This window comes from Argiope bruennichi, chromosome 4 (assembly GCF_947563725.1).
Source record: "Argiope bruennichi chromosome 4, qqArgBrue1.1, whole genome shotgun sequence".
NCBI lineage: Eukaryota > Metazoa > Arthropoda > Arachnida > Araneae > Araneidae > Argiope > Argiope bruennichi.
Window position 1 is genome coordinate 139,149,778 of NC_079154.1, and position 12,228 is coordinate 139,162,005.

The 12,228-nt window shown below is 30.7% G+C and overlaps 1 protein-coding gene across 2 annotated transcripts in view; it reads left to right on the forward strand.

The window, feature by feature from the left end:
• The first annotated feature begins 369 nt into the window (after positions 1 to 369).
• Positions 370 to 12,228, forward strand: part of LOC129965879 (sphingomyelin phosphodiesterase-like) — a 55,760-nt gene continuing 43,901 nt past the window's right edge. The window contains exons 1-2 of one of the 2 annotated variants that reach the window (XM_056080132.1): positions 370 to 484; positions 9,088 to 9,293. In XM_056080132.1, coding sequence (XP_055936107.1) covers positions 9,123 to 9,293 — 171 coding nt within the window. In that variant the 5' untranslated portion in view covers positions 370 to 484; positions 9,088 to 9,122. Of the gene's footprint in view, positions 485 to 3,425; positions 3,618 to 9,087; positions 9,294 to 12,228 lie in introns of those variants that run through there. The other variant, XM_056080131.1, reaches the window with a different exon arrangement.

The window sequence follows — 12,228 nt, forward strand, 5'->3', positions numbered from 1 at the left end:
GGAAACCAGATTTGTTTTCTGTACCTCAGGCATCTGTTTTACATAGCTAAAATCAAAATAAACGCAGACCATTCAAACCGATAGCATCCGAGCCACCCACAAAACTTACCGGGAAAATAAATCATTTTTTTCATAATGCTGATATTGAAGCGAAGTCGCATTCTGCATTCCGATTCACCTGTAATTAGTCTTCTCAAGAAAGAGAAAAATTCCTCTTTCTACCCTCCAAAGAAATCCGAAAGTGGTCGATCGGTCGCCCCGGTGCCCTAGGGGAATTCCGAAGGGAGGGCGCGCCCCAGTGACCCTCAATATCGTCGGCCAAGGTCGTTGACTTCTTCAACGATGGAGCAAAAACTCGCAAGGCAACAGTCGAACGATAGACATCGTAACGGTCACGTTCCATCTTGCTCTCTTCCTGGTTTGGAATCTTCAGCGGCGGGGACAGTGTGCGACAGATGCCCGCTCAGTGTCGTCTGTGGAACAGGTGAGTGGTTCAGCTAAACAACTTTTGGTTCTCGAAAGATTTCCAATTTATTTGAGTTTTGGTAGAGATTTCCTTTGTTATTATTTGGCGAGAAAGGAATTGAGTTAAGGTTTATTCTGTTTCTTTTTTTTTAATAGTATAAACATTTTATGAATTATTGAAGTTTTTTTTTTTATCATTTAATGATATATATATATATATATATATATATATATGTGTGTGTGTGTGTGTGTGTGTGTGTGTGTGTGTGTGTGTGTGTTATGAGCAATTTATATATATTTAAGAGCAGGATATTGTTGATTCATTAAAAACCTTTTAAATTACAATTTCATTTGTTTTAAAAATACTCAAAATTTTTATCCTTAATAATATTCCCGTTATTGAAAAAAAAGAAAAAAAAACAATATATTATCGTTTCCGAATGATATAAAAATTTTCAAACATTTAATTAGAATATTTTCATACTAATATCAATATTCTTAATATTAATAAGGAAATATTTAAAATTAGTATATATATTTTTTAATCATAAGCATCACCTATAGATCAACAACAACAACAACAAAAAAAAAAAAAACCTTTTGAAATAGAACATGGGTTTGCAAACTCGAAAAGCGGAGGATGCTATTAACAAGTGAATTAAGACAATTGATTCACGAAGGAAAAATCACATTTGCACGAATAAAAGTCTTGCGCAGGATCCCACATTCAGTAGCAAGTAGGACGCAGACCAGGGGACCCACAACATTAGTTTGAAATTATGCCCATTTCGCATTTATTATTGAGCAGGAGTGCACTTTTATTTCATTGGAGTTGAGTTCCATACTTTATCCTTTTTGTTCAATGAAACGGGTCCCCCTGTAATAGTGACCGAAAGTCATTTGCCTTGATATGTACCATAACCTTTGTCAGTAGAGTTCAAAACACACTGCATAATTATAATAAAAAGATTTCTTTCGTTTGTAATATGTTTCTAGATGCATTATCTTTAACTGATTATTCATGGTTACCAAAAATATTTTTGTAATTTTATTATTGAACGTGTTTTTATATTGTATTTCTTACTTCTCTTCTTTTATTTTATCATTTCATCAAACTTTTAAAAGATTTCTAATTTTATTTAATGTTGCTAGATAAAATTTCGTGATAATATTGAACTTCATAGAAATATTTGGTTTGTAAAAAAGAGAAAATACAAAAATTTGAATAAAAACTACGAATCCTAGATACTTTTTGTTAGAAAATTAAAACACAAGCTTATAATTTTGGAAAACACGACGCAAATTTTAAAAATCTTAGAAATTTCTAATTGAAATTAAACGAGACGGGACAATTGGGGTTATCAAATTTGTCTTTATTATCCGAAATGACGCTTCTTTTATCTGGTCCATCTACAACAATTTTTATTCACATCACTTTAATAAAAATGAAAAAAGATTTCGTTGAAAAATAATTTATTCGCTATTTTCATCGCAAGGGAGGATATTCTGTATTTCTTCACAAATTATAATTGTGCTTTTCGTTTTCAGTACTTTTTATTGTTTTTGTTTATATCATATATAAATATATTACTTTAAAAAACGTTATGGAATTAGCATAAATGCAGTAAACATTATTAAAATTACGGTATTTATAAGTTTTTACTTGACATTCTTAATTAACTGTGATGAATCTGAACCTCTCCCATTAGATCTCTCTGGTCTGAAAATCTGAAATTTACAGCTCTAATTGCCATAATTTATTGTCGCTATGAGTTCCAAAGTCTTTTCAGCTAACGCAAGCTGTCACCCTTTATCTCGACTTGTCTGTAGAGCGGCTATGAAGGAAGCATTACGAGAGATTTATTGAAAATTGGATACATTATGGCATTTATTGGGGATGCATTTCTATTGTTTCTTCATGAACTAGTGCTACTTTTATTTCTCTCAGTTAATGTACTCGCCTGAATGAGATAAAATACCGCCCATCGTCTAGAGCGTACTCTCATCATCTAGTGCGATGACGCTGGGGGCCGAAAATGGCCCATTTTTAGAGTAACTGCAAACTGTTATGCAATTGCGAATTAGAATTATTTTATTGACCTTATTTCAGCATTGCTAATTGCATACATGCTTATGGAGTTTTTGAACCTCTTGTATTGAACCAACATTTTCTGCGATGTATAACTTAGTATGTATCAATTAATTAATGTATTCTTACATTAACATAATTATTTATTGATCTGTAATATTTTTTGAAAACAGCTATATGATATGTACTGAATAGGGTGAGTTGAAACCAGCATAGATTTTGAACTGAGAAATAACTTTTGAGACATTCCGGATACTACGACATACTTTGTTTTATTGAAAAAAATATTAAAGGAATCAAATGAAGGATGCTTTTAAAGTGGAAACTTTCAGAGGCACATACAATAGTGTAATTTGGTCAAAAGAAAAAAAAAATCCTCCTTTGAAATCGTTTTGAATATAAGAAAAATTTAGAAATTTTCTTATCAGGTGGGTTTTTGAATATTGAGTACTAAGTCCGTAAAAATAGTGATTGATTGTCATCACATAATTTTCAATCCTTAGCAAGAAATATATAATTTTTGGACGATATTACGGTTTAGAAGTATGAAAAAATACTGCAAATGACATCCAATAAGACTGATAATTTATTTTTCCTTAAAGGCTGTAGATCTTATCTATTTAAAACTCATTTTGCATCACGAAAAGAGCGCCGATGCGTTTCATCGTGTACATGTTGATGTTATAATTGTTTCGCAAATTCAAACCACTGAACTTAATTTAATAATACTAAACTTTTACTCTAAACTTTACCTTATAGCAAAAATATTACATGTTAGGTTCACAACTTGTAACACATTAGCAAGAATGCTTTCCGGTTATAGTTTTATAAACATGTGGTGCCTTTGGAACTGATTGTCGATATCTGTTGTTCATTACGCTCAATGAATCTTATTTTCCAGTTTAGTCATGAAATGCTTGGAAAAAATTTGGTAGTTGCAAATTTATAAGTGTGCTCAACATCATTAAAAAATATAAGTTTACGCAATTGAATAAAATGCAGCGTCAAATGTTCTTTCATTCTAGAAATGCAAAGGGATCGAGGAAATGCTTCTGTGTGAAAGGTATTCAAGTCTTTCATGTCTCTGTAAAAAGTAATTTTAGATGCAGTGTTTTTTAGAAGCGAATCTAAATATAATAAATAAATTAATTTTATTATAATTAATATGTAATAAGGAGTGATTTGGCAAGCTCGCAATAAATAAATTTTATAATTACTATTTTCAATACAGACTTTTATTATTGTGTTTAAAGGTAGATTTTTTTTGCTATTTTTTTACTTCATTAAATATTATTGATTATTTAAATGAATATTTTATACATATTTTTTAAGCTAACATTTTCACAAATTCCTCCGAAATTCGTATGGAATCCTACTTAAATTAGGTAACACAAGACAATTTTACAATTAAGACCTGGGAATACAAAAACAATGTTCTCAAGCCTACATACGTGAGTAAAATTTCAAAATTTCAGGACAGCACGTAGCGAGTGAAAAAAAAAAAAATTACAAAATTTCTTTTTCGTAAACATGAAACAAGACGTGTTGAATAGAAGTGTGTAAAAGTTGATGACATTCTTTCTCCTATTTTTCTTTTATTTTCTCAGCAAATTTGTAATCAGAGCTCAAAAACAAGCACTCATTTTTATTAATTTTACTTAAGCATTTCTTGTTAACCTTAATCTTTAACAAAGATCAATGTATGCTTGTGTGTGTGTTGTGTGCGTGTGCGTGTTAGTATTTTACTGCCTGCCGTTACAGTCGGTTCGAGTTCTTTTGAAATTTTAATTAGAGTTTTATCTTTTCAATGATAATACTTAAGTTTACCAAATAAATTTTTCCATATGTAATTAATTTTTTAAAAAATTACTTTAAACGTATTTTTTCAACCAGAATGTAAAAATTCGCAAGAATTCTAATTGAATATTAAATGTATTATGAAGGACAGTTAAAAAAAAAAAAAAAAAAAAGAAGAGGAAGAATTTTGGAAGAACACCTTAGTTTTTGTTAAAAGTCATTTTTAAAGTTTCAAATATTTTTTTTTGTTTCTGTTTTGCAATACGAATTACTGTCAATTTTAATATAAAAAATTATTGAAATTGAGAAATTAAACTTCTGTTCTTCATACAAATAATACTGGAAAAGCAGATTCAAGGAAAGTAAGTGGTATATTTATTTAATCTTGTGAAAAATCTGTAAAATATTTAAATTCATGCTTAAAATATACTATTAATATCAAGAAAAGTGCCACATTTTACGAATTTTTATGTTAAAAATTAGGCGTAATTGTTAAATGGATAAAATATCAGATTGCATCCATCTTTTACGAATTTTTATGTTAAAAATTAGGCGTAATTGTTAAATGGATAAAATATCAGATCCATCTTTTACGAATGTTAGGGAAGCTGATAGAAAATAAAGGAAATGCACAGTAAAATGAACAGGATGCCGTAAGGCTTCTAAAATAGCGTAAATTATTTACCTATAAAAGTTTGATGCTGGAAAATATTTTAATGAAAAAAAAACTATTAAGACTAAGTATTTAATTGAATAACTCAGTATTAATAATTTATTGAACTAAGTATTCAATAAATTATTTAATTGAAAATTTTAACGGCTGTTGATCCGGCGAATCAGTTGATCGCCAGAGGCGACAATTTAAATGATATAATAATCAAAAATTTGAATTATAAATGTGCGAGAGATAACGCTGCAATAATATATATTATTTAGTATATTGTAATTAGGGATTGCAATACCGGACCAAAATTTCAATACCGGTATTCGGTATTTTTTAAATCATAATACTGGGATACCGGTTTTAATACCGGTATTAGAAATTTTAGAAAAATAAAGAAAACACAGGTGTTTCTTTGTTTTATTTGCCAGTTTTGTTACAGAGTGTAAATATCACAAAAAATAATTTGTAACTTATAAATTATAACAGTATATTATCACAAAAAAGTAAAGAAACATCTTATTTATTTAAATCACAAAAAGTGTAAATATCACTATTCAGTCTGTGGTACTATTACAAATTTTTGAAATGTGATATTAAAAAAACATAATGCATCAATTGTACTGTCATTAAGCGTGAAAAGTAATTTTTGTAAAAATTACCAGCTGTCGAAAACGCTCTTTCGGCATCTACGCTAGCTGGTGGTGCTGTTAGCTATGCGCGATATACTTTTTCTCAAGTATTTACCTCTAAGTCCCTCATCTTCAAATAAATCGATTTCTCGTCGGATGCTTTTGGATATAGCTGATTTCTGTATTGTATTTTGGTTCATTGAATTTTTTTTAACTATCGCTAATTCTAATTTTTGTTCAAGAGACAATTCCTTTTCTCTATCGACAGTAGTGACATCATAATCTTCAATAATTGAACCGAATTCTTCTCAATGTGAATAAGTTTGTGGGTGAAAAATTTTAAGAAAATTTTCTCTAAACTTAATCAGATTTCAACTGGTTATTTTCTTTTCTTCTTTTTCATTTTCATTTTTAAAATCATTATAATTATGTAAACATCATAAGACATTTTCTATTTCGGTATGCCTTTCTTCTGTGGGATTTTTCAATGTAATATATAATTATTCAGATAGTGATGTGTGCTGTTCTTTTATTGATTGCAACATGAAATTTATTGTTGCATTAGCTGTTATTAGAATCTCTCCGACATAATCCCTCAATAGTCAGTTTTATTGGAATAGAGCTGATATAGTTCTGATATTAAGTCGAATTCACTATCTGAAAAAATAATTTACAGGTTTAAGTCGATTATTGCTTTTGGGATTGGATTTCTCAGTTTCAAAAATCGTTCCATCATTAGGAGTAAACTGTTCCAACGTGTTTTAGAATCTAATATTAGCATATATTCTGTTTTATTTTCAGTTAGTATATATTTTAGTAATATATCCTTTTTTATAGGGGAACGTTTAAATATCTTAGCAATTTTTCGAACTTTATAAATTATAGGAAGCAATTCTTGATAGATTAATATTTCATCGCCATTAGCAATATCTTCTTCAACAATTACATTGCCATTATCTTCATTGTCAATATCACTCTCACTCTTACTCTCTTCAAAGTTGGAATCCGAAGTTTCTATATCCACAGTATTTGGATTCTTCTGTTCTTTATTTTTTTGGCATCTATTACTTCTAATTGAATTCCATGTGCATAGCATAACTGCTGATTTGCACCAATCAACTTTCCAACTTTTGTCATAATTGTTGCTCCATCAGTCGTTATGGATACAATATTTTCTTTCAGGGATAATCCATGTTCCTCTAAATTAGATTTAAGCAATTAATTAAGCCATTAATTAGCTAATTAATTTCGCCCGTTAGGGAGACTTAAAAACAAAAATGTATACTATTTTGCTATGTTCGCGATCCCTGAACATATAGTGGAGACCATTTTAAAAATTTCTAGTAAATACCGAAAAACCGGTTTTTAAACTTGTGAATACCGGTATTACAAAATTGTACAAATGGCTCAAAATACCGGTGTTCGGTATCCCGGTATACCGGTATTGCAATCCCTAATTGTAATGTATCCTTTTAGAAGGAAGAAAAAAAAAAAAGACTAAAGAAAGATTAATTTTTTTAATAAACATAATTAAATATTTTTTTAAAAAAGTGATTAATATTCTTAAATATATAAACATATTTTACTTTTAATAAACGAAGAATCATAATAAAAAATAAAATGAGAGGACCGGTTTTTAGTATTTCAGAATATAATTAATTTGCACAATTCTCTGGTCTCATTATGTGATTTTTGTGTCATTGTCCCGACCACTGCTGTAAATAATAATAAAAAAAAAAGCTGTCATTTTATATAATAAGTAAAATGTTAAGCCAGCTCAAGGCTGCAATATTAAGCAAATGGAAATGCATTTTAAGAAGTATATTCAGATGAAAATGGGTGTATTAAAGATATATTTTATCCTGAATCTCAAACAAGATAATTATCTATTAAATTCTTGAAACCGTTTTTACAAGCGTTTTATATTCTCATAGCAAGAATCTCAGTTTAAATACGATATTAAATTCGCATTTAAATTCCAGACTAGTTCAAATATTGACTACTTTTCAAAACAAAAAATGCAATAGTTAACTTCCAGAAATGAACATCATAAAATTTCGATTTTTTTTTTGTCATTTGAACTGTTTCATAATCAGATATTTTTAATGAAAGAATAGTTTGGAAATTTTCTTATTTTTGTTCATTTCTACTTACGTCTAAAATGCATATAATGATTCATTATTTAAAGTATCGCTACTGGTTGATTCCCCGCCATTCAAATTTGCTGTCAGTTGCCATTGTTCATAAGAAGCCAACGTTTGATTAAAATTATTTGATTAACTGGTTTTTTAGTTGCGAAAGTATTGAAATGTTTTGCTAATATCGGGGATATAAAATTGTATTACACTTTGGAGTTCTGGAATATCAAGAATTTAGTGAAAATTTGATTCTAAAATTTCATTTTTATGAACATAAAAAGTTCGAAGTTATTGAAAAGTAAAAAACTTTTCCCAACTGACTCTTTTGCTTTTTTATGGCTTTATTAATGCTAATAATTTCCTAGTTAAAATCAATAGTTTATTCAATGCAGTGACTACATAATCTAAAACTAGGGTAGCAGAGAAAAACACCTTTTGATAAGTTTCTCTAATCGCAGACCTACATTCGATCGTTGTGAAAATCATCGACATCTTAACATTCCTTCCTTGAAATTATTCAACGCAACAGGAGTAGCTTAGAAACCATCAAAGCTTTCATTAAAATTCGCTAAATAGCTATTCTTATTTGAGGTTAAGGTAAAATATTTTGGACAGAAAAGAAATCAATGAATTTTTTTTCCAGCTGAAAGAGAGAGAGAGAGAGGGAGAGAAACAATTTTGAGAAGCTTTTTATCAAACAAGAATACTGCTTATGTTTACGATCATACATTTGTTCGTCGAACAGAATGCATACTTCGGATTCCACTTCGTCACAAGCATGATTAACTTATTGGTGAGAATCAAACACGCTCTCTACATAAAGAAAACTTATAATAAGTCATATCACTTACTCACCGACCCGCCCGAAGGAACATGGATAATAAATACTGATTGACTGCACCACCGCAACAGCAACATTGTCGGGATTGTGGTTGAATTCTAAGGGCCGGCCACGTTAAACCCTTCCATAAGGAAGTACTTCCTGTCATCAATTGGAGGAGCCAAACCCCCACCTTTTCATGTGCCCTCCAACCACAATGCCGTCACTATCTCATCCTCATTCCGAGGTGTCCCCGGGGGGGAATGGAAACATGCAAAGCATTTGTTTGTTATAATGGTAGGATGATCTGGAGATAATGTGAATAAATAATAAGATTTGTTGCAATTTAACATGTTCAAAATATAAAGAAACGTATAGTAAGTTCTTTTTTATTTATTTCAAGAAACACCTTAACCCACTGTTTTCATGAAAATAAAATGCAGTCTGTCCTATTCGAAACTGAACTCATGCCTTTCCGTTCGCAGTTACTGAACAGGGCAGCAGAAATTCTGGAGCAACAATGTCTTGGAAGTGGATATTACTGTTAGGAGTGTGCCTCGTCATGGTCAGCGCAGCGGCTGCCCAGGAAGAAGACACCAATGGCAATGAGGTAGAAGAGCCTTCAAAAGAGGATGGAAAATTCTTCCCCAAGTTGCTATCCCACATCTTTGACATCCTCAGCTTCAGAAAGGTGAGTTTCTTTGACCGAGATAATGTTATGTTATCGGAGTGTGAGTATTTATGCTATGCTGCATGAGTTTAGTTTAATCGTCAAAATTGCAATAACGAGATATTGAGGAACTTGTGCGTTTTAGATGTCCATCGAAGAAACCATTATCGGGATTTTGCCTGTTTGTTTCTGTATGTGATCATTCAAAACTTAAACTAACAGAATTTGGTATGTAGTTTTTTGCATCCAAGTTGTACAATAGCATCAAACCGTGGATAAAATCGGTTAAAGGATCGGCTGCCTGTTGATGCGTCTATTCACGTGTTCGTGAAAATGATAACTGAAAAAAGACAGTGAATAAGGTGAATGAAATCGCTTATGTGGCATTGACATCAAAGCTGCAGGTTTGTGTGCGGTTTTTGATTGCGGGAGATCATAACATAAAGCATGCAGCAATGAAACGAAGGGAATAACGAGGTTACCCGATGTGTAGCAAATAAGTACGAATGAGCAGTCAATCCGTTCGGAAGGAAGCAAAGTGTCAGATTAGTTTCCTGTCAAGTTACATTTGATTTGTATCAACGGAAGAAAGACCGTATTGCTGCTAGCAGAGAAAATGTCGCTGGTCTAAGCAATCAGTGAAAGATGCTTAATCTATTTTTCACATCGCCAAATCCTAGTTTCATTTCAATAATTATGGATGACTTGTTTGTATGAATTCACCGCCAATTTATTTGGACTTTTCTTTCTGACTCTTTATTTCCATTGAAGTTAAATACCACTCAATGGTTTTGAGAGATGAGTGTGACCATCTTGAAATAAAATCTGACGAATTCATTTCACACCATGTCAATTTAAGAAGTGCAGTTATACATCAGATTTAAACTATGATTTGGGTCTAATAAATGGGATTCAAATTTGACTGGGCAAAAATTAAAAGGAAAGGAATTCCAGTCTTTGCACAAACGTAACAAAACAAAAATATTTGCTGTCTTCGAATAAAAGAAGATGGCTTTTGTGAAGTTAACCGCTATATTATGGCGATAAAACTAAGTTTCTACGATAAATTTCATTAAAATGTTGAAGTAAATTCATTAAATTCAAAATTTAAATTAAATTTTAAAAAATCTAAGACTTGAGAAATGAAAAATAAATTTAAATTATTTTCATCATCATTCACTTCAGGAGGAACATATATGTAAATAATGGGTCTCATATATAATTTTAGATGGAACTTCGAAAGATATAAGCAATCTCTAAAATGGAAGGACATACCACTTTTACAGTCTTTGAGAACAAATACGAAAATAAATCTATTATGATATATTGTAGCTTTAAATCTATTCCATATTTCTGAGGAGGAACAATATTTCGTTCCAAGTTATAAATTTAAAATAAATAATTCTAAGAACTACAAATTCTTATTATTTATGTTATTAATTTATAAGTTCTAAAATAGAGCTGCAGCGTAATTATATAATCCAATGAAGTCAATTATAATAATAGGGACAACAAAAATAAATAAGAATCCTAAACAAATGACTACTTTTTTTCAATACTAGAGAAAAAAAAGCACACGAGGTAAATTGGGCAATCTGAATTACCCTCCGATCAAGGTATGAGCCATTTCAAGGTCGAGTTGTTCGGTGAATTTCGAACAAGAGCTGACCTCGAGTAAAAACAGCTTCACTCAGCCTCTGGGTCATTCCGATTCGTTTCAGAGAGACAAGTCATCTTAATAAGTGGTTCTGTCAACATTTCGCACGAAACTGGATCCTTACAAACTTGATCACAAGTGAAGTTGGTGTTTGATGATGCAAATGAAATAATTTGTTTCATTTTAACCACCAACTTTTAAATTTCGTCTCTGCTGGAGACTCGTCAGCGGAGTCGAATGATGGGACTTTTTGAGATACAAACTGTTTGACTGTTTTCCTCCAAATTCTTTCAAATTTTCTGCCGTTAAAAGATTTCCCGTTCATCTTCCCATGTAAATTTAAAATGCTTTGGCAATTCATTTCATTACTGGATTGACTATCCGTCGCAACCAACTAAAGGAATGAATTTTTGTGCGAGACTCTGACGTATATTTGTCACATTTTGTGCTAAATCTATTAAAAATATGACATTCGCCTTCTAATGTAACTTAAAAACAGTAACTAACCAAAATAAATAATTCAGGAAAAATAGATTGGTATGTGCCCCCCGACTTTAAAATTTCAGATTGTTTATTGAATTGTGGATCTATTCGATCTACGGAAAAAGCTCAAGAGTATTCTTGGTTCCTTGTATAACATGCAAATGCTAAGCAGAAAGCACAGGATATGAAGTGCGGTATAGACCAGCCAGCTTTTCATCTACAATCATGAGAATTCCTCAAAATCTTCATATATATATATATATATATATATATATATATATATATATATATATATATATATATATATATATATATATATATATATATTGTGAAAACTGCAGATCTTTCTCGTTCTGTATTTCGTATATGATAGTATATTTCCTGCTGGACGTGAAGTGCAATATGCATGCAAATCAATACACAAATTGAAGTTGCACAGAGTGAAATGCAAGAGCACGCTACAATCATTTTTGTTAGTATGTTGATATTTTGTTTATTTTCTTTATGATGTGAAGATGAATGGATTTTAATTGAATAATGTATACATACAGACTTACATATAGGCATTGTTCTCAACCTATTCATTTCGTTTTATTCGTCACCAAAGAAACATAAAAAGTCATGAAGAACGAGAGAAGGAATATTTGGACGATTTCCGTACATTCTCTAAGAATATGAGAAAGAACCAAGTTGAATGGAAAAGAATTTAATAAAAAAAAGAAGATTTTAGGATGCATGTACTTGAATTCTGAGAAATATCCTCTATGTAAAGGGTATTTCTACCAGATCGTCTGAAATGGAGCAGCATTGCTTAGT